The sequence below is a fragment of the Atta colombica genome, unplaced genomic scaffold, assembly GCF_001594045.1.
Source record: "Atta colombica isolate Treedump-2 unplaced genomic scaffold, Acol1.0 scaffold9, whole genome shotgun sequence".
Taxonomy (NCBI): Eukaryota; Metazoa; Arthropoda; class Insecta; order Hymenoptera; family Formicidae; genus Atta; species Atta colombica.
Genome location: NW_017259583.1, coordinates 4,134,676 through 4,159,369, shown reverse-complemented (window position 1 = coordinate 4,159,369; position 24,694 = coordinate 4,134,676). Strand labels below are relative to the sequence as shown.

Genomic DNA, 24,694 nt, shown 5'->3' with positions numbered 1-24,694 from the left:
CTCGTTGATGTCCGCACGTAAAGTACGACAGCTGTAAACAAAGAGAAATCATTAAATTGATTTTATAGCACAGACCTCACGCCTCATCGACCCCATTGTGTGCGACGGTACCGCTTTTACCCCTTTTGATACCTCCATCGGGAATCATATCGCAACGGGTTACATAGAATTTTCCAAATTGACGCGGATAATTTAACACAGCCGATGCCGTTGGGAGACGGAGAGAGAGGATGAGAGACGGCTGTCATCTCGTTACATTACGTAGAAGTGTCACATTCCGGTTCGATAATCGATTTCAAGCGTATATCAGGCGATGACACTCCAAAAATGTTTTTAAGTGCGATGCGAAAAAATGCATGTGAATGATAATTAATCGCAATTACTCGGCGAGAAGATCAATTTTCTGAAACATGATGGACATGCAGTGTTGTATCTTTGAAATAAATTAACAGTTGCAATTATTAATGTTGCAATTTGTGCTGGAGCGCTTTGTAATTGCCCGTGGGATCTGTTTCACGGCACTCTTTTTTACGGCTAATAAAATGGCGTCAACAGGATGTTTTATCGATTAAAGTTGAGCACAGCTGGGCGAGTAGACGCGGTATCATTGAATCCTGAAATATTAAAATGCAGTGACGGGGGTGCGTACAATGTTACCCCTTGGTAGATATCCAGAGGATGGAGAGGGAGACGACGGTGGCGGAAATACAGCAGATATTGAAAATGCCCTTCCCTCCACCTTCGCAATTCCCGGTATCTTTTTTCGGCGGCGGAGGACTGGGGTTAGGCATTCCCGATGCAGAATCAGGTAAAAAAAAGAAAGAGAGAGAGAGAGAGAGAGAGAGAGAGAGAGAGAGAGAGAGGGAGAGGAGGGAAATTGCTCGACCGTGCAATGGCGGTAGATATCGTTGTGTAACGGGCGGGAAAATCGTCTGGTGTGTTTCGTGTGCAACTCCGTATACATACGCGTACACGCACGTGTGTGAGTAACGTTGTTGTCGCGCAGATAGGAAATAATTAGCCACTCTCATTTCTCAACGACAGAACCAGTCGTACGGTCGTAATATCTGATTGGCTCTGGCTTTAATAAATTTTCCGAGACTGATATTAAAAGCGCGGACGATTACACGAGAGACGTGGCTCGTCGTAGGATGTTGGCAATCGTCGAATTACACGTTGATATTACACGTAGCGTGCCAGGTTTCCTCGCTGCTTTTCATCTGCTCGAATATTTATGTCTTTTTTTTTTCCTCCCGTGAAAAGTATGTTCAATAAGATTTTTGCTGAGAAAGGATCGACTATAATATAACTGTTGACTCGAACAATTCAACGAGATGCATCTAAAATATTTAATTTCATTGTATTAATTTTTTCATAATAATAAAATTTTACAGATATTTTGTCTACGAGATATTACAACGTAATATTGGGTTGTCCGAAAAGTTCGTGCCGCAAAAGATTTACAATAAATTTAATAAATGTATACTAAAATTTAAATCTTCCGCGTTTCAATTTTTCTTCAAAATCAGCACGAACTTTCCGGACAACCCAATAATATGCTTCCTCGTATTTATTTCTTCGATCATTTTCACGATTATATACATATACAGTAAACAAAATAATATGAAATTGCACTGTTTTATTTTATATATTATTGTTTTATTAAATCTTCATTCTTATTAGCATGGGATATTCAGAATATTTCAGTCTTAAATTTGCTAAATGTATGAATATTATTTATACAAATTATACAATTACATTTAGCGCAAATTGCTTCATAAAAATTTTTTTACATTTGTTTCTTTATCTAAAGGATATAGAATATTATCAATTGTTATTAATTGTAAATTATCAAAGAGAATGGAAATTGAGATATTATGTTGGAGTGTCAGAAATATACAAATAATGTAAGGTTAATAAGAGAGTGAATCATTATTTGCTTTTAATATACATTTTGTCTTTGTTGGACTAATGCTTGAATAATTAGCATTGGATAATTACTGTACTCTTTTTGTAGAACATCTTTTGTTTATATAAATTATATTAAAGGAAGAAATTTTTTTTGCTTTATTTTTAAATTGCTTTTTATTCAAAATTACAACTTTCCAAAATTATAACTCTCCTGATCAATGCAGTCGGCTGATTTTAATACCATTTGTAATTTTGAAGAACAGAGTAAGAAATAGAATTTTTTAAATATCTTTCAACAATTAAAAGACTAATAATTCTAAAAGAATAATACTGCACTAGTTGTGCGGCAGTTGGTACACTATTCAAGCATATATTAAATGACTCTATTTTAATAAGAATAGAATCTATGTTAAAGACAAATAATGAACTAATTTCTTATGGATAAAACAATAAAATAGATAGTATTATTTCTCAGCTATATACACATTATTTTGTCTATCCTTTGTATATCAGCATCGTGTCGTAGCTCAAACTTGTATGAGAAGTACCAGCATGGAATTGTTTCCACCTTAACTTTTCCTCAACAAGTAGGTGGGTGTGGTTATCCAACGATATATACACCGACTAGTGTTGTACGCGAAGGGTGCCTGTGTATTTAATTTCCGACGAAACGAATGGAATTGATGGCTGTGCCACGGCGAGAGATCGAGGAGCAGAATGGAAGGCGCGAGAAAAAAAAGAATAGAAGGGAGAGAAAAGGAAAGGTAAGAAAGCGGGGAAACTTGCACAATCGTTTTCGGGTGCGCCGAATCCGTCTCCGTAACAGTTCCCCGGCCATCGGTTATTCGTATATATAGGATCCTCTATCTCAATTTATAATACACCGAGTCCGCATGCGGCGGCATCGTTGGCGGTAACGGCGATGGCAGGACGAAAGTCTCTCCGAGCGGAAAATGGTTTTTCCTGGGAAATGTAGCGTGCTTGCTACGCGTACAATACTACCCATCAGAGATTCGATGATATCGCGAAATTGAAACGCCGGATCTTAAGTGGCCGGATAGAATCGGCCGGATGCGTGACGAAAGAAATCATTGTCGTCGTTTGGTTTCGTGAAACTTGGTGCGACGTTTTCAAACGTACGCCTTGTATCAGAAATAAAATCTACAGACGATCTTTCCGCAGCGAGAATGTCAAATGACAAGTTTGACAATCGAACAAAATTTTGATATATTATTTGCGCTGATAAAATCGAACAAGCGTACCAAATGGATTGAATTAATCGTAATTTATACTTATCAGATAGACGAATATGACAGATGAATATCAGATTTTATTCTGTACGACGTAAAATGCGCGAAAGTTTCGCGATGAAAGCATAGTATACATGCGAAAATTAATTAATGTGAATTTATGAAATCCAACCATTCTCTGACGTTTCTACGCACAGTTTCGCCGTCGGAAAATAATTTGCAAGACAATGGAGTGGGTAATTCTTATACGGTATCCAGGTTTCCAGAACGCACGGCTTTTGTATGTTGATGACGGCGATTACATACACCGAATGTTCTGCAACCGAACTTAAAAATTGAATGAATACAATTTTACTCGCCGCTTCACGTTGAAGGCGCATTACGTAAACACGCGTTATAAAAACATCTTTACGGCAGAACTCGTCCGCGCTTTTATATTAAAATCCTGGGCATCCTTCTTTCATCCATGCCGTTAATAACGTTAGGCGTTTTCCATTTTATGTCTTGCGGCATGCAAATATTTTTTGTTCCGGAAACTACTTTAAACGTGTAATAACAATAGAAAACGTTCAACAAAGGCTTGGATAATCACTGACCCGGATATATATTGATCACATGTAAGCGTGCATACTCTACATGCACACTCTTACACACAACCACATAAAACGCTCTCACGAGTGTCGAGATTCAGTATTTCTTGTATTTAATTAAATGCCCATCTTGTAGCGCTTGGTAAAGGATTTTTAACAAAGCTGAAACATTTTTCGTCTTCTTTGTGCATCGCTTCACCGTGAAAAGGGATATTCCGTTGACACGTACCTGGTAGCTCGTTTGAGAAAAGAAACGTTCAGCGAGAGATAGAATCCGAAGAAAGGTATCGATATATTGTCAGGTTCCATCCTCACGAAAAATCAACCCATCAATGTTACATGACCATCAATGTCAAAAAAGCACAACTGTTTCTTCTTCGCAAGCTTTGCAGGACATTTCTCACCATGTTTGATCGCAACATTTTAAGTTTATATTGAAGGGATTTATATCATAAAAAACAAACGTTTCTTAATAAAACTTACAAAAAAGATGGAGAAAGAGAGAGTCACTAGGTGTCTTCAAGTGAATTGAAGACCGTGTTACTGTCATTTACAATCCTCTCGAGATGATTGACACAGTCGTCTTCGATCCGTCTCGTTGGCCGTATGTCGATCGGTTTCCAATACGTTCCCTAATTCCCACATATCTGTGCAGGACATTGTCACTCATATTTGACACGTTTCTCAGAACGTATCCTGCGGCATTTGCACGCGCGATGTGCACGCGATCACCCGCTGACACATATCGTTTGCACATGCTGCCCATGGGATTGGGATATCCGCGCAAGTTTAATTTGATTAAGAATCTTGCTTTCTCCTGACGATTAATTTCAATTTAAAGTTATAATCATTTGTGATACCTACATCTTGCGCGTGCATCTGATATTTTATGAGAAACTCGGAAATCCATATCTTTTTGTAAACTTCTTGCCTCAGGGTTGCCACAAAAATCAGAGTAATCAAAGAAGACTCAGGAAATTTTGCAAAATGTTCTGGAAAATTAAAATTCTTAGGTTTAAGCGTTTAATATACGTACATCACATCTAGGCAATTTTGAAATACTATTAACTAATAATTTAAAATGTGTCTATATAAATGTGTTGATAGTAATTTATATTGCTGTGTTAAATTGATCTCTCAACAAAATATTAATAGTTTCCAAATCAAGGCAAGAGTATAAAAAAAATGTCCAAATATTATTGAAATTTTTATATTAGGAAAAATCACGAAATTTCGTCTGAAAATCAGAGAAAAGTTACGGAATTATAGGATGAAGAATTTATGATAACCCTATCCGTCTGACCACGTAATACCATTACTACTGTTCCGGACAGGTATGCACTTTTTTTTTGGTTTTCGTTCGCTGTAACTATATGTACGCGTTCCCGGACGTTGTAATATCATCGACCAGGTGCCGATGTACGATATCCACTCCTGTAATACTCATTTCCTACGGTAAAAGCCCTCTCAGCGACTCTTTCAAGCTCGGATATCGGAAAAAACGAGGCATTTCCGTTGGTAAATGTCACGGAGGTTGGTAGATGGGCAGTGCCCACATATTACCAATCAATTTGCCTCTGTCGATACAGAGGTGGAGAGAACTAGCCAGGAGAAAATATCAGGCTAACTGCATGGGCGAATGGATACGACGGAGTGAAAGAGAGAGTGACGGAGAAAGGTAGATAGAAGAATATATAGGACGCTTATGTGCGCGAGTACAGAGATGGCCCCTCCATCATATTTAACTGAGATAGCCAATCATCCCTGTCACTAGCGGGTGATAGATTATTTTAATCAAGTTATTTCACCCGAAATCCGATCATTCTCGACGATAGACGCTTGAGGACGTGTGTAGGTACGCGCGAATGTATACATAAAAATCAGATTAACTATTTGAAGAGGCAAAATTATTCAGCACTCTAATTCGAAAACAATCACTGGATGTCTATGCATTTTCATGTGACAGTATATTACTATATTCAAACTAGTAAAATATCGTTTGCAGGCCACCTTCTTGTAAATTTTTATATATATCAATCGTTAGCGATCGCTTTATATATCCTTATCACTTGCCTTTTTAAAGAAACGAAGAAATGTTTCAACAGTTTCAACAGTTTTATTTGAATGTATCCTGGGAAACAGCGATGTACAGAGTACGGTACTGAATTATTGTTGAGAGATCTTGCGCTGCTTGAAAAGTTTATCTCGAACTACCTCACGCTCGAGTGATTTTTTTCAATAATTCGCGAACGTCGGCTAAGTGTAAATCGCTAATCTCTATGTAGTTCTCGTCTTTTCTTTTCTCCTCGCGCTTCTTCGATAATGTATTTTTTAACTTCTCTGATGACGAATTGATCGACGGCCGGCTACGTGAGTTTCCAAGTTCTTATCGAGTTTCCAGGGACTTTCGATATCTCCAAGTTCATTCGTACGAATTTCTTTTTCTGCTTTCGTAAAATATTGCTCCGTTTTAATATAATATTCCTTGTTAAACTTTTTCAACAATGTTCGATCGTAGAGAAAGTCAATTAAAAAATGACTAAGCTGAAAATTATAAGACGTATAATTAAAAATTAGGATGTAGGCAGATGAAATTGGTTTTAGCAGATAATATTGTAAATATTTTGTTGTATTTTGTATAGCGCTTATTAACATGGTAATATGGAATATTTCATAAATATTTGACAAACATTATTATTCGGAAAAAACGTTTTAATATTTAAACGTTAAAGTATTTAAACATTTAACTAAATATATAAATCTGAAAATAATTTTTTAAATTACCAAATATTTAAATAAAATTACAAAATAATTGTTTAGGATATTCAAGTTGATTGCAAGAATATAAAAATTTTCAGCGACATTACTCATGTTTAAATTTCTTATATAATTATTTTTACTATTTTGATGATCCAACAAATTATTTTCAGATCTATATTTAGCTACATTTTTAGATATTATATTTCACTAAAATCCTTTTTTCTATGTAGATTCAATGATTTATTGTCAAACGTTTGAAAAAATTCATATGGAGAGTATCATAAATTACTGTATTTCTAAAAAATAACATGAAGAGAGTAAAGATATCAACAATGTCCGAAAAAATTATCATTAGTCATTAACTTTCCATGTATTTTTTAATTTCCATCATCATTGAATTGCATGACAATAAAACAGATTCTACAATATTCGATTCTTCTAGATTTTATCGTGAATATTGAGATATCAAGAACAATAATTTGATATTGGAAGATCGATCTCTCAGTTGGCTGTGGCAAAACACCCTCGTTCTTTACCTTCAAGATGTGTGAGTTTCTTCTTTTCGGGCAAGCCCCACTTTGTGGAGAAGTCCATGCGATTACAGGAAATACGAGTATTCAGTCGACGGTGGATCGAGCTGTAATCCGCTCTTATTTCTCGGAATCGTTCTCTTGCGGTGCGATCTTTACGATAAGATCATTCCATATGTAAAAACATTAAATATATTATTACTATGAGAGTTTATGAAAAAAGACATCGGCATAAAAAATACTTGATGAACTAACATTTCCCTTCTTTCTCTTCAGAGTTCATAATACTCTAAAATACAGATTGTATTTATTATTCCTAATTTAAATGAATTACACAGAAAGACAAAATTGTCTACGGTAGACAAATGAAAATATGGAATTATGGAGAGAGAAGAAGGGAGAGAAGGAGGAGAGAGAGAGAGAGAGAGAGAGAGAGAGAGAAATTTTAAACAATCTTTTTGGGATCGTTTTCTCTCTCTCTTTTTTTCTGCTGGATCTCTCTTTTTTAGCAACACACTGATCACTATACATATAATAAACTGATCATTATAAGATTTCTATAACTACGTAGAACAAATAGTTTTATTGAACTATCTATAAAAATTTGGCTAGATATAAATCTGAAAATAATTTTTTTAAATCAGTAAATAATTATGCAGAACGCTTAAGTATAATAAACAATGCCGCCAAAAGACATTCTGGCAACTAGTTTGAGCATTTTGCATAATTATTTTGATAGTTCTATATTATTTTTAAATTATTTAAATATTATTTTGTATCTAAAACGTATTTCAGCAAAAAAAGAATATATAAAAAAAGTTCTTTCCGTGAGATTGCTCATTTTGCTGCCATGTTCTGTTATCAAGCATGGCTGCCACTGCATCTACTCACACATATTTATAATCACATTTAATCCATAAATAGTACACATATATGTATTAGGTTAATATATAGAAAGAACTTCTCAGCATCACTTTTATCTCTTTCTATCATATACAAAATAATCAAAGTAAACAATCTAATTATAAAAGTTTGTAGTTACAAGCGTTTCCTATTTTAACCGGTGAGGAAACAAAAAAAAAAGAAAAACTTGTCATCCTTTAAAATTGAAGATACTCGTACGCCAACGCGATGGACTCCGTTATAAAGAATTGAATAAGGCCGAATTTGACGTCAGCTATTAAAATAGTTGCAGTCGCGAATGGAGGTGTATCGGAACGGGGGTGGCTACTTAAAATAGACGAACTGATTGTCGCGATGCAAAATATCGCTTCGCTCGGAGATGCCTCCGAGAGATTATTTATTATAGTCACTTCCGTTTCCCGTGTTCATACAGTATCCTTTTAAGTGAGCCCGTCGAAACGGTGCCGGCACGACGCGGCGCGGCGCGGTGTCGCAGGAACGGTAATTAATTAGTAATTATATCAGCGGCTGCTGCCCCGGAAAAAGCCGGTCCTCTTGCGTACGCGCTCGCGCGCTCGCGGACTGGCTCGTTGCACCGGCAACTCTCCCCGATAACTTTGCTTTTTGACCTAACTCCAATTTCCGTTAATTATACCGTGGCTACCTACTGCCACCTTCTCCTTTACTCTCTTCTTCTCTTTATTTTCCGTCTATCCTTCCCTCTAACTTTCTCCAGTTTTTTCTCCTTATTTTCCTTAATTCTTTCTCTCATCTCCTCTCAGTAAAGATCCGCGATACTTACAATTAGCATCGTTGTGATGTCGGTAACGATAATTATCTTGCGAGGTATGTTCTTGAATTGCGCTACGGAGAGAATCCTTTAATGATCAGAAGGAAACGGAGCGGTTTATCTGTTATTTGGAATTTCGTAAATTATACAAATAATAGACAAATTACGGGTTACACAAAAGTTACAAGTATAACATAGTTTCAGATTTATCATTGATGAAGAGCTCGACATCAAAATCGTTCAAGAGTAGTAGAACTCTATATATGCAGCTACGGATGTTTGCATCTCAATGTAATTGAAGACGCAGTTGCGACTGGAAACAATGTAGTCATGCGATACATCTGCTATTAGACACTGACAACTAGGGAGGGGATACTTGATACGCGTTGCAGTTCTCCGTAGAACGTAATCTACTGGAGCTGGAAATTAAGAGCCACGGTAATGGCCGAACACACATGTCCAGAAACTAGATAATCCGGTTTCCAATTGTGAGAGAGAAACAACAAGAGGAGAGGGGAGAGAAAGATTAGAGCGAGAAATGTTCATATCGACGCATTGGCACAAAAGGTGCACGTTCGTCTGTCTCTCCGAGTATTAATAAATCCCACTGTCGTTACCATCGACTTCCCCGTTTTCGCAACTTCGAAACGCAGTTGCGAGAGCAGAGCCGGTATCTTCGTGTAGCGAATTCGCGAGATTCCTCGTCGTCTTTCCTGTTCTCCAATCCCTCCCTCCCCCTTTCTTCTTCCGGTCTCGTCTATTCCTCCCCGTTGATACTCCCGCTCATCCGAGATTCCGAAACACTTGGACTTATTAAATGCAAAATGCTTCCGGCAAACAATGCTTAATCGCGACGTCGTTCCTCGTTGTAATCCTCGTTACTACAGATGCAGACGCAGAGAGAGAGGAGAAAGGGGGGGGGGGGGAAGGAGAGCAAAGAAGATAAATGATTGCGCGACGAAGAGGGAACGGCTCTTTCACCTACTTGCGCTCTTTCGCGATAATCCGATCTCTCTAAGGAGATTCTCCATTTTTACAACTTCGTTTGTGCTCACGGCGGACTCCGTTGCCGACAGGCATTCGAAATATTCGCGGAATCTCGTATTTACCCTCGCGGCTCGTGGAAAACTAGGCGGAAAAGACGCTTGGTAATGGGGGGAAAGAGGAAAATAGAGGGTGAGAAAAGACTCCTCCCTACATCAAGCAACCACAGTTGTCCACTCGGCACAATAGATCCGCTTACTTAAAAGCAATGGAAATGGACGGTGATTTTTCATTATTTTGATTTATATATCCAAACGTATGAAGACGCAAGAAACATCGAATATAGGGAAAAGTATTTTGATATGGAGATTACATTATACGACGTATTGAGATTGCACGTATTGAGATTACACGATTATATGATATGAGAAATGTAATGTTTCTTTTCTGTTGTTGAGTTTTCCCAGATATCAAATCCGGAATTTAAAATGTAACATCCTGTGTGTATAACGTCCGATAGTTCAGGCTACATCTGCACATAATCCATAGATAAATACGGACCGTCGCAATCAGTTTACACGCGGGGATCTCTGTGTAATAGACAACAAGATGGAATTATCCCTTTTCATTGATATAATATTACATTGCACGTATTTTCTTCTCTCGACTTCGAAGAGAAACATTGGCTTTTCAATTCATGCAATCGTCGCGTTTCTCGCGGGGAACGAGAAAATAATCCTGCGCGGCTCGACATTTTCCGCCTCCGTGGGAGGGGAAGAGCAACAGCAGCTTACAATTGTTTCATTATATTCCTTTTGGTCACGTTGATGAAGAAAGAATATGGTAACCCTGACGCGAAGCCCGCTGGCTGTTTGTCGGTGATCCAGAAAAATATCGTAGCCGCAGCCGCATTGGATTGTTTTGCGTTTCCGGTGAACGTCATATTAACAGGTTTGGGGATCTTCAGATTAAAATCTGAAAAACTTTTCGACCGAGCGAGTATATCGCCCATCGCCCGTAGGCGGTTGAAACACTCCCCTTCTCTATCCATCCCTCTGTTTCAGGCTGCACGTTCCCGGAGGAATGGTACGGTCGGTGGTTCCAGTCGGGGATTACGGACTTGGTGACCGTCAACGGTTCCGAAATCACCAGCAAGGGCTTCTGCATCGAGAAAAACGGCGACAAGTTTCTCGTTCACGACACGTGAGTGCCGTTCTCGTTTGAATTGCAAGTGTGGAGTTCAGCCAGCCGATATGAAACGATAGTATAGTTCCATCCTTTTATACCTTCCGTTTATACCCGTCCTCTCGTTCCGTTTATACCCGGTCTCTCCCGTCACTCCCCCCGGACCAACGCCCGGCGCTCCCCGTCGCTCCCGTTACGCGCTTCCTCGTACTCTCCCTTCTTTCCAGCTTTTATTAATTAACTGCCCTCCGACAAAGCGCTCGAGGCGACGTGCCAGCCGAGAGAGCACCCGGCGTATAAAACGTTTCTCCTGAAATTCCATCCATGAAACCGGAGCAGGGGTGGCTTTGAGATCGAAGAGAACGGGCGATCCGTACCGAGCAGCGCGAGTGTTCGTATATCGATGTACATATATATATATATATATATATATATATGTATATCTTTATCGTCGGCCATCGTATTCGTGTGTGTAGTGGTAAGATTTACGACGAATGCGTAGGTCGGTGGAGTATCTATGCGAGCGTATGACTAAATGTTAAATAGAAACTGCTTGCACGTTTGCGAATAACCCCGAGGCGAACGAACAAGCTCGGTCGAGGGAAACTCCACTTCATGATCTGGCGCGTGAAAAAGACTTTTCAGTTAGTTATAAAAGCCATGTGTAACTTATAATCACGATCGCTATAGCGGCAACTATTGCGTAGCAATTACTTCCATAGCTTTTCCTTGAAACTTTAAATAGCTCGTTTTGCAAAAAAGTAAATTGTACGTATTTCATTTATGTAGATAATTACATTGTATATTTTATGTGTTAATACACATAAACGGAATAAGGATTTAAAATATAATTTAAAATCTGATTGCACTATGAATGTTTGGTTCGAAAATTCTTTTATTGACGCTAAATTAATAAAATTTCATCATTAATCTTTATACCTATTTTTATTTACTTCATAGGCACTCTAAATCTTTTTGGTCCAGTCCAAAATTTTTTTACTGTGTTTTAGGCTTTCAGAAAGTGTAGAAAAAAATCAGGATTATTTTTCAACATCTTTGCTACATTGCCAAATAATGATTTAATTTAAATATTAAAACCTTTATTTAATAAAAATTGAAATTCGTGCCAAGAAATTTGAGAGTGAAATTTCGCCTGGGTCGAAAAAGACTCAATATATCTATGAAAGGTTAAGAAAAAAACAAATAATCTTTCTTTTATGTTTACATAAAATTAATGAAGCAGATTATTCAATATTTTCGGTAGAATTTTTCAATAGTGTAACGAGATTATTGTACCATCATGTTTCCCTGTGAATCGACACCATGGGAAAATAATTGAAACGAGTTTCCGAGGTTCGATCACGTTATAGAAAAGAACACATTTCTCGCTGGCTTGATTGTGTAACCAGAGTTTTCCCTATATTTCCATTTCCAACACGGTTTCCGCAAAATCCGCACGTCGCACGTCGGTCCACATGTTATATTTCGGCAGAATAGATCGTGCGCCGTCCGTCTGTATACTTTCGCGCGGTAGTTTCTAGTCAAACACGATCTTTTATCCCGCGATAGAATTACAAAAGCGATATCGGCCGAATATAGTAAAGTTCCGAAATAATTCGTGGCTGAGAAGGACCTCGGATCGGCTCGTTCTCGCTCGAAACGAGTGTTGCTTTGTTGCAGTTCGACGCGGGGAAACCAATTAATTTTGTTTGATCGGCACTTTTTCCAATTTTGCTATTGCGGCAGTCATTCCACGCCCTCAGCTACCATCCAAACTATGCATATATGTATCCTCGTCGAAGACATTAAAATTGTAGTCCATTTCGTCCGGATAATATTCGCGATATATATGTAGTGCTATGCGGCAGTGTTCATAGCTTAGAATTAAACTTTTAGTTGAGCTAAGTCAGGATAATTCTCTAATTAATCCGAAAGATACGTAATCACGTTCTATAGACATTATTATCACTGGTCGTCGTCCTGCGATCGACCTTGAATATCGTTAGAGTTGCCACAGACCAGGAAAACCGGGAAAAATCAGGAAAAAATATAAAAAAATCTGGAATTTTGAAATTTGTTCACACTTTCCTTAAACTGCTCCTATTCCAGATAATTGTTATAATTTTTTAATATTATATCTGACGTTTATAATGAAATATGTTCAAAACTTGCACATTTTTAATGATTTTAATAAAATAATTAAAATTTAAATTTTATTCAGTATTTTTATTTGATCGCTCTTTTTCGTAACTGTACTCTTTTTTCCAATACTAATTTATTTTTTGTTAGGTTGAATTTCCAAAATTTTAGTATGCTACTAAGCCTTTTTGTATTGTTTTTAATAATATAAGCTAGCTTTCTAATTCTTGATTTTAAATGTGTTAAAATTTTATTTTATATTGGAAAGTTTTCCATTTTTATCTGGAAAAGTCAGGGAATTTAAAAATTTATTTTCTGGGGCAACCCTGATCGTATAGTCACGTGAGCGTTTGTGCCGATCGTTCAACTTGATTAACGTGCAGCTATAATCGTAACATTAACGGGCAGAGAAGTTGTTTTTCGCGGTCGTTATTGATTCTCTCGGGAGGATGAATGTACGAACAAAGAAAAATAAAGCGAGACTATTCGCGATAGAATCGCAAGAACAATTCATTCCCTTTCATCAATATAGGATGTATAATTGTACATTCAATAAATATACCATTATCCGTGGTGGAACGTTATTTATTTGCCGTCCGTTCTACTTTCTTTTTTCTTCTACAACACTCGCCGATGCGACGGTCGAATTGGGTCGAGTAGGGATTACGTCGAATGGGCTAAGCGGTTTTGCCAACTGCAAGCAAATCTTTTGTGTGAGATTCTAATTCGCGGAATAATTTCACGAATTCGCGATCTTTGTTACTGAATACCCCGATTACAAACAGTTATATAGGTTATAATTAACACAATTCATAACTTACTAATACAAAATTAATTATTACAAAATTAATATATAATAATACAAAATTAATATAAAATAAATTTATCAATATTTTCTTTATTTAGAATTGTAGAGATACTTGTGGATAAATATTTGTTCGAAAATTTTAAATACACATTACATTTTAAATAGGTATTGCGTTGTCCGGAAAGTTCGTGCCGATTTTGAAGGAAAATTGAAACGCAGAAGATTTAAATTTTAGTACATTTATACATTTATTAAATTATATAGGTTAGTCGGCACGAACTTTCCGGACAACCCAATACTTTAAAATTAAAGTTTCGAAATTTCTCAATCTGGGAACAATTCTCGACAGTAAAACTCTATGGGACACCGGGAAATCCAAGGTGAACGTTGAATTGAGAGTAATTCTCCATTTGGTACCTATTTGAAAGTGCAATCCTTTGGGAACAACTCCTGAAGGCAAAACTAGAATAACAAATAGAGAACATAAAGTGAACAATGTTAATAGCAGTATCTTTATTTGTACGTACTAGATTCTTTCCACTTACAATATTTATTTTTGAGAAATTGTTTTAAAATTTTTGATTTAAAAAATTGCAGAATTCTTGTATGAGTAACGCGGTGATATTTAGTTTTGAATTTAATTTTTTTAGACAAAAAATAGTTTTTGGAGAAATGATTTTTATAATTAATTATTGATTTTGTAAAAACACAATTAATGAAGAGAATTTTGTTTTAACAAAAAGGTAGTAAATGAAGGGTTGAATCAATTTAAGTAATTTCGATGAAGAACAAGTTTATCATTTATTCATATCCATATTGTTGGAGGCAACCATAATTTTCTTAGGAAATGCAATACAGAAGCGATGGCATACGTGAGTAGGTAGACTGGGCGAAGACAAAGTGATCGCGGGAACATCGGAAACGCGAGCATGATGAGAGGAAGGAAAGGACAACGCGAATGGCGCGGCAGATGACGTAGAAGCCGAGCAGAGTTGAGAGCTAAGTTTTAATTAATGTAATGGAGAGTAGCGCGTGATTAGCCTCCCAATCAGCACGTTCCTCTTGCTGCTCCGCTGCGGTTGGAGGACGTGTAATGCAAAAAGAGATGAAGATAAAATTTCTAATAAGAAGATATGAGGGAAAACAGAAATTAGGAATAAAAATTATCGAGAGCGAAATATAAAAAAATTTAAATAAATTGTTCAACCGGTGTTATCAAAATTTTGTAAGAAAAAATTTACGTTATAATTTGTTTTATTTTCGCATGATATTCGTTGATATCGAATTCAGTACTGAAGAAAAGAGCTGTAAAAACAAAACGTAATATTAAAAAAAGATAAAATTTTTACGCTTCACGCTTGGATAGCCATAACGTTATTTATTCAATGCAGATCACGATGCGCCAATTTGTACGAGCGCAAGAGCTAAATTGTTTGCTTAATGCGCATCTAATTATGCTGTTCTGTATTCTACATTAATGGATAATAGGTATGGGTGCAAGCATCATAGTTTGTTTGTTGTTCGTAACGTGGATGTTACCAAACTAGCAATAACTTGTTTATCTTAAGACAACTAATCTAGTGCTACGTAATCCTACGAGCATCTAGCTGAAAGGTATCAGGAGAAAATTTCTATCCGAGGGCAACAAAAGAAATTTATTTATTTGTTTATTCATTAAAATATAATTGCGATGATATGGTTGTTATACATATTTGATTAATCATTGTGCTTCATAATGAACAATTGATATTCCGGCAAACATTTTACAACGCGAGTCCAATATACATAACATGTCAATTAATTGATTTACGGAGATATTTATGAAGCGTGATACTATCCTACGGTTTTCCCGTTAATTCTTTTGTTCGATTCGACCGATCGTGTTATTTCTCACCGTGACAGGCATCGTCGTGATATTCGTTGACCCGATAATAGTTTCGATCGGGAACAGACTGTACGATACATTGCGTTCGACCGTCAATTAACGGTAACCGATAATCCAAAATAATGACAAGCGATTGCAGTTTGCGCCCTGCGATAACTGTTTGTCGATTTAAAAAGCGTAGAGGGCTTGCAGTTTAATTTTGTATTGCAGACAATTAAACTCATCTTGCGACAGCAGTATCGTTGCGCCACATGGATGAAAGGCAAGAATAATATAGAATTAAATTATTTTATTTACGAGTTGACTTCCATTAAAATATAATTATCTACATTATACATTGACATATATTGACACAGAGATAAGGACGAATGAATTATAGAAGAAACAGTACATTTTTTAATTTTTTTTTTTTAAGGAAAAAAGAAAAGTTGAAAACTTTCAGGAAAATAAATTGCATCAGTTTAAATTGCTGCTTGTGATGCGATGTTGAATTATATCGAATAGCAGTTACTAAAGTACCTAAAAAGTAGTTTCAGAGAAAACCATCGTAATAACTGACTCATTTCTGTTACGTTGTAGATCTATGCAACTGCAAGCGCCGATTAATCAAACAGATATTTTATACCCCGGAAAAGTTATTGCGAAATTATTATTACAAGTGCTCGCTAGAATGCCTGGCGATTATATGATTAATTCCCTCTTCATATGATGCTGGATACAAAATGGGTACATTCGTTAGCCCGCGATAATAAAATTAGTAGTCGCGGACGTCGTCATTAATCCTCCTTAAGCGATAAAGTAGCCAGCACGTTGTAATAATGGAGTATTAGATCTCATTATTGCGGGATAATTGGAAAATGGTGGAATGGCGCGGAAGATGTGGGTTACATAGGATACATATAAACTACATGGGTAAGCATAAGATAATTGAATTGCCACTGTTCCCGCGCGTGAAGTCCGTATTAACGGGAATTTATTAATTTATCATTATACGTTGTTCGATACTAAATAGTTCGAACCCGAAATCTGTATCTAAGCTAATTATTAACCTCGCTGGAAACTAAAAACTTCGATTAAACGATGGTAAGTTCGTCATAAATTACATATGTCGAGAATTACTATTATAATTTCACAATTAATGATGATCATAATCTGAATTGATTCGGATTGAAGCTATAATTGGTATCTCTCTATTGAAATTACTGCGATTGGGATTTCCTCTTCATCTATAGTTTGATCTTTTTAGTACGATGTATCACATGATTATCTCGCGAAGGGAGTTATTAACGAGACGTTGTGGTGATAAGGTAGTAATATTACGTTACATTTAATCGCACTTTGGCGTCGACGTTGTGGCGGTATCGTCTACTAGACTAGGTAAAATGGATCATTCAGTTATGCAGGATGCGGCTCCGTCAATGTAGGCCTTAACGATCTCGCAATGATTAGATCGTGTGTACTGCACGTTTGTACTCCGTTCTAATTGGCGTAATGACGAGCTAATTAAACGGAGCTAAACTTGTTGTAACAAGTCAATTATTCGTAAGCCGTACTGAATCGTATTCTTGTAATTTGCATTTCTTTTCTTACATACGTTGAGAGAAAAAAATAATTGCTATAATTATGATATAAAAACTATAATTTATAATTATTTTTGGTGTCAACTATACATTTTTTGATAAAATTATAAATATAAATTTATTAGTCATCAGTAAATATATTCATTATTGTTGATTATAAAAATGATATTCTTGTTGAGAATCAGGATATTTTATATGAAAACATCATAACTAACAAAATAAGAGAAACGCTTATAAAAATCAAAGTTAGATGTTGGAATAATATTATCTATATGTATTTTATAAATTTATTTTAGATGTATGACCGCACACTAATTATTTTCGGACTTGCAACACAATCAACTGAAATAATAACATTCCCCCAAATTAAATCAGATCTTTAATTTTGATGCTACTAGTAATATTCTTAATCATAATAATTTTATAATTCAATTATAGTCACAAACATCACTTTTCTCTCAGTGTATAAATTTACAAACAAATAATAAATATGCAGAAATTTAAAAAATATTGCGTTCACAATATAATAAAAAAAGATTTAACATATATTCGTAACCAACTGGAAGCCGCAGTCGAAAGAGAAAGCATCCACACGATTCTAGGTATCTACCGGCGTCATTTCCGGTCGCGCGTGGCTGTAACGGAGAGTAAAAAAAAAGAGGGACAGACGAGTATTCGAACAGGCACAAGCCAGTCAAAGTGGAGGGGTTGGGAAAAAAGTTATATTGCCTCTGCGTCCGGAGTGACGAGCCAAACGCGTCGCCGGCATATGAATAATATCGCACCGCAGTATATAGCAGTGTTTCCACGTCACATAGTCCTTCGACGCGGTCGTCTCAACGGAGTATTCGCTGATTGGATTCGAATTGGAGAGGGTAGTTCGTATCTACGTCACTATGCAGGAATTGTGAACTTCCGCAAGCGACGTAGCGAATAAACTGGCGCAATTAGATCGCGGATCGATTTTGTGATAATAGAACCGTGGATTAGTGAAAACCTAAATAACTGTGCATTAGTTTTGAATGTCGAAAATCATACAACGAGGACACATTGATCTTGGCTACATCTATGATGTAGATCCAATATAACTATTTTTAGAACCAAAGCGGGACGATTTATGTTGGGTTACAAATATCAAAATGTTCAAAACTAGATTTATAGGCTAAAAATCCCCTATATTTTGCTTGAAATCTTGGACAAATATAAAAATATATGTAGATTAGTAAAATTGATTAAAACTCAACGAATAATTTCACATCTAATTTTATAAATATTTCACATCTAATTTTATTAGGTACTAATGAGGTACTAATTTAATGTAAGAAATTGATCAATCATAATCGATTACTCTCGTCACAATGTGATTGGTTAACTTTGTACAGCTTAAGGATTACTATTGTAAGTCAAGATTAAATTTGAAAATAATTTTGTTAGATCATCATGCAAAATAAATTATGCAAGACACTCATACTGCTAGAATCTCAAAATTTTTTGCAGCAGTGCTTATCTTGCTTGAATTTCTTACATAATTATTTTGATAGTCAATTATTTTAAGCTCTTTAAGCGGTTTTATGGTTCGTTATTCTATTTTTATTTCAAAATCATCTTAAGTAATGTTTTAAACTAATACAACCTCTTGATTGATTTATGATTGTACTTAATCTGTATCTTGACTATACTTAAAACTCAAATATAAGAATCATCTATGAATATCGGTCTGTATCTAAATTTTTAAATTAGCTTTAATAAAATTGTTTTTGTATCTTGATATGTTTTGACTAGCGAAACAATCATTTTAAAACCGAGAAAAAGTCCCACCGAAAGCGGAACGTCTGGTCATATTACATATATCAGGCGAAAAATTTAGAAAATTCGGTCGGTGATATATTTGTTGTGGAATAGAGAGACTTAAGTGAATGAAGCGGAAGCGCTGAAGTAGAACGTATCGACGATCGAAGTATCGGGCAAACGAGCACCCAATATTCCATTTGCGAATGTAGAACGAAAAGGAATTACCTCTTAGGTCATGCAGCATAAGATACTACGCGAGAAATAGGACAGAGAGCGGAAAAGGAGTGAAGAAAATACGGTGAAGGAGAAGAATGAGCGGATGAAGATATCCAGCGGGATATCTTTCTCTTCTTCACAGCTTTCTGTAGTTTTCCATTTTCTCTGTCCAACTATCGTTTCTACCCGGGGCGGGGTCTTCTTATCCCGTCTTACTCGCGATTGTCTATAACTCGATGGTTTCTTGCGCCGTGCGACGCTCGCAGTAAATAGCTTCTTCTTCCTCTTGCACTTCTCGCTAACGTTCCCTCCTTTGTGAACGCTCGCGACAGAAGAGAGTGCGAGGTTCGTCGTCCTCCAAACCGCCAGCCATTCGGCTGTGTTTGGCTGTGCATTTTGAAACTTTCAAGACGGATGCAGGTAAACGGACGAAGTTTCAAGTTTACTCGGATGGGCGACGTTGGCGCGTCACTTTACTAATTGCGTTCAGGATTTACGGGACCCGAGGGCGCGAGAGGACTTCAAGATCGCGCCGATGCATTACCGCGTCGAATCGCTTCTTTCCCTTTTCTAAAGAAAGGGATGCTGCGGCACGATAAGAATGCTTATTACGAAAGTATAGCCGTTGCGACCGTAGCAAGATATAGAATTGCTTTGTTGCCTTTGATCTTTTCTTTAAATATTAACATTCTACATTTTCAGTCAGTGAGAAAATAATTAACACGAGAAAGTTTTCAGAAAGTGCTCAGCATTCAGCTTCTTCTGCATCTAGCTTGAGTCTCGTTATTTTAGGATTAAATCCCAAAATCTGCCATAGGCGGTTTCGCATGAATGAAAGACGGAACTCATTGTTCACCGCTGCGTCTCGGGGTTTCCGGGTTTGCCGCGCTTTTCGCGAGCAGAACGAAGAGAAGAATCACGGACGGCTGACGCTGAAAGTTCCAGTCACGGTTTGCGATCTTAATTTCTTGCTCGTTCTTGTTTCGCCGTGCGGTCTTCTTTCTTTCTTTTTTTTCCCCCTTCATTTTTGACCCGTGGAAACGCCGTCTGCAGAGAATGCGAGGTGGAAACATTCCGACTTGATGTCGGTTGTCGGTCTCGTCGGGGTGAACCCCCGCGTAAATTTTCGCCCGACTTGAGAGACCGTGGCGAGGTGAAAATTGTTCAGAATCAATGACCTCGAGCTCGAAGGGACGACGCAGCGTATTTTCCCAGGTTCGGCCGGCACCCAACTGCATCGAATAACGGCGCAACATCTACGCGCTACTGATACTCAACTCGAGGTAACGCACGGATATTCTGCAAAATTCCGGGAATGCTCGGAAAGCGAATAACATTTGGAAGCAACGATCTGTAAATCGCTACCGTTGCCGAATGTATTTCAGCTTTCGATACAACAATCAAAAGTGCAAAGATGGATGATTTCGAGCAACTGAGAATGTTTTTTTGTGATTTTGTTTAAATTTTATTACTTTATATATCGGTTGCATAATGAATACATGGAAGAGTGAAAGAACTGCAAACATTTAAGGTTAATATTTAATAAAGTTGATGATTATTTATTAAGCAATAGAAATCTTTATTCAAAACGTATACTCCAATTATTTGGTTTAAAACTGTAACAATTAACATTCGTATGTCAATATAAATTATAATTTTAAACAAAACAAAATGCCATTCGGAATTACTTGTTACGAGAGCAATGCTAAAAGACATAACTTCTTATTGTTTAAAATTATAATTTATATTGATAATTATATAAATGTTAATATAGGTTAAAGTCAAAAAAATTTTTGAATAAAGACTTCTATAATTGATAAATAATTGTCAGCTTTATTTAACTTTTTCGTTAGATATTCTCAAATATTCCACTCTTCTTTATCAAAAATATCAAAAACATATAATATTAATCTAAAATAATATATGTCTTCTATGGTGTTATAGTGTAACACTTCTCTGTAAAAATATCTATTCTCCAATTCGTTCGTCTTTATATCTCTAAATCGTTATAAAAACAACAATTTGAAATTTAATGAAAGTTAAATATGAGGATTTATAAAATTTGAGAAACTGAATGATGGAAGAAATGCAGACCAGAAAATGGAGCAATGTTGGTGATCATTCTCTATTTCTCTTCCAAATGCCACGGTGAGGACTCACGCAATTTCCAAATTCCATTTGTACGGACGAAAAAGAGACGGCGGGAAAGAATTGACGCTACTAAAAATTTCAACTCTTGGTCGCGACCTTAATTTCTTCTCCCTCGTGACTCTTGACTTCTGCTGCTCGTTTTGACCCGCGAAAATGGCTGATCTGGTAGCGCGTGTCGTGGGTGGTATGGTTGACATGAATAAATAAAAGAGTTACGCTGAGGGAAAGATAGAGATAGATAGATAGAAATAGAGATAGAAAGAGAAAGAGAAGGAGAGAGAGAGAGGGAAGGGGGGGGGGAGGGAGGCAGGAGGAAGGGAAAGAGAGAGAGAACTTGTGGAGAAAAATAGACGAAAGATCGGCTGAAGTGTCGGGAACTCACGTGGCGGTTCGTTCGGTTACACCGCCGAAACTTATCTAATCAATCAGCCGACTGATCAACCTTTCATTGATCGCTGTAATCCATCACATGTAACGCCGATACAAACCAGCCGCACCCTCCCATCCGCTCGCACATCCAGCCGCCAACTCCCGTTCTCTCGATTTTCCCTTCTGAGTTATAACGCTAATTATTTTTCACCCGAGCGATCCATCTCCGCGAGCACCTCAGGCCGTCACGATACGCTGACAAATCTTCGGGAAATCATTAAAAGTTTTTAACCAGTAGCGGACAGACGGTATTGCGCTTCGGCGTAGGAAGAGTTCCGGGCGTCTGGGATGTAAAAAGATTTCTCCGCAGAAATTCTCCATGGGAATTCTCGCGAGTTACATAAATCTCCGATTGGTATTATCGCATTAGTGCCGGTAGTCTACTACGCCATCGGATTAACAGGAGTATCAAGTGCGTGTTAATAATGAATGCGACTTGCTGCTATAACTTTCCGGACGCCTTCACGTATTCCTCCGAGTACCGCATTTGCATGAGCCGGTAATCATTAATAGATCGTCGCTATGTAGCGCGGTGTAACGCAAGATGCAAATTAATGAATGAAGGAGAGACCGAACGACTATAGACCACGCCTGATTTGATATTCAAGCATAGGAATATGTATGCAGCCAGTAACGTAGGTGCACGCGAGTCTGCGTAGTCTGCGTAGCCTGCGTAATTCACGTAATGCAGTTTGGAATCTAATCAGGGTTTATTGCAGGAATGTCGTTCGCTGTTTCTTTGATGAAACTTTCGTCAGGTATGCGTCGCGGTACTCTACATAATTAGAATGTAATTCGGCTGCTCTCAGCGACTGTATACGTGAGCGAATTATCGTAAATTAGGTCTCGGCGCGGTGTAAATAACGCCGTTGTCAACTTACACGCTGACTTTTTTGCAGTGAGCTGCCGAAACAGCCCTATATAATTGTATGGTGCTCTCAACTTCCATCTCGTAATTAACGCACTAATTTAAAGTCATTAAGATGATCCGGGTAGCGTGACGTCCTCGCTATAGTTTGCACGTGATATCGTGTAATTTGTAATTAAATTTGACGGTACGTGATGTGGTTCAATTGTGTAGAAAGTTCGAGATTACCTAATGGCTTTCGATACTATATAACAGCGAGATTTTGTCCAGGAAAGTTTAATAGTTTATTAATTCTTTACAATTCTTATAATGATTTATTTCCATTTTGATTTTAATAACACAACTCTTCGATTAATTTTGAATTAAATTTTTCTTAAAAAGTTTCTCTCTTTTTTGTTATTCGAACGTTTATATATATTTTATAAACTCGGGAATTTTATTCCAGTCGCCATTTGAATCTCTCGCAATTTATATTCGTTGGATTAAAGTTAAAATTTCAAGCATATAGTGACCGTTGGCTGACTGCCCGGTTTTAGACAAATTTGCACTATAAAGCGTTCTGATCCAATATCGTATTATGTTTCATACATAAAGAACGAGTGGATCTTCGTGATTAAATCTGTCTTTTTTTTTGTATCAATTCTAGTTGAAAGTTCTCTCTCTGCTTGGCTTGAAAGTAGGGCAACACGCTGAAATGCACACGCATACGTAAAGTCAGCGGAGATAGGAGAGTCGCGACTCATTTAACACAATCGAGCAAGAGCCTCGGAATAAAACCTTTGAAAGAGATAACTAATCGAAGCGAAACAAAGTCGATATATTTCACATAATATATATATTTTTTATGCAATTTTCGATTAACTAAAAAAGAAAAACGAGACTCTATAAAAACTTTATATTAAAATAATCATGTAATATCGTACATGAATCATAACGAGGGTTAAGAACCTCGCGTGCGACTTCTCACGGAAGAATTCGCACGGCTTCAAAGCTAAGGTCCTTAACTGTATTTAATTTACCTCGCCGTAGCGTGTTTCGTAAATTTATCGGCGTGTTGGCGCCTTGACGTGCTCGTGAGAGACCAAAGGGATTCTTGAAGAAAGCACTCTTAAAGCAATATACGCAACATTCGGTCGTTTGACTTGACGTCCTATTCCGTCTGTCCCTTTGTGTCACCGAAACAAACGTGATTAGAACGTAAATTGGTATTCTGACGTCTGCCCAAGGATTTAATACCGAGATCATTCCGGTTCGATTAAATATACCTAAAGGTCACATCGAGCCTGTCGTCGTGCTACCTCAAAGCTGCATTTTAATCAGATCTATCGCCGACAGTAAGAATTAATCGAATTATCCGTTGTTTTCGACGTAAATAGTCTCGTCCATGAGATTAAAGAAGATTTCGCGACGGCGCCGCTATGGTCGGCCAGTATTTATAAAAGCAGAAACAAGAAACGCTATAACGAAGTTATACTCTCATCCGAACGAGATGAGTCTGCTGGCTTATTTTATCCTTTCCCTCGTAACAGATATTATCGTAATTTCAATATACATATATAGTGATTTTATGATATTTATTATCATATCTTGGTTATTAAATAATACATAAAGAAAATCTTGATATAAAAGTATCTGTACTCTCTATTGAAAATTCCTATTAATTTAAAAAAAAAAAAGAAACCGGTTTTACACTGCATATAAAACGTTAATAGAAATTGATCATGTGATTAGAATCATGATATTAATCATATTTAATGACTATTGAGTGTTCTTTTTTTATCTGATACATAGCTCTTCGATTTAAATTATTCATTTAACAAAAAACAAAAAAGTCTGTAATTTCACATTACGCTAAACAAGAGCTCTAAATTATTCATCTTCTTTTCTTTCAAGTGGCACATGTTTCTATATGTAATTTTAACTA

The 24,694-nt window shown here is 36.9% G+C and overlaps 1 protein-coding gene across 1 annotated transcript in view; it reads left to right on the top strand.

The window, feature by feature from the left end:
* LOC108693282 overlaps positions 1 to 24,694 on the top strand; it is a gene marked incomplete at its 3' end in the record, with an annotated part of 180,928 nt that overhangs the window by 100,572 nt on the left and 55,662 nt on the right. The window contains exon 3 of the mRNA XM_018202154.1: positions 10,783 to 10,921. Coding sequence (XP_018057643.1) covers positions 10,783 to 10,921 — 139 coding nt within the window. The remainder of the gene's footprint in view (positions 1 to 10,782; positions 10,922 to 24,694) is intronic.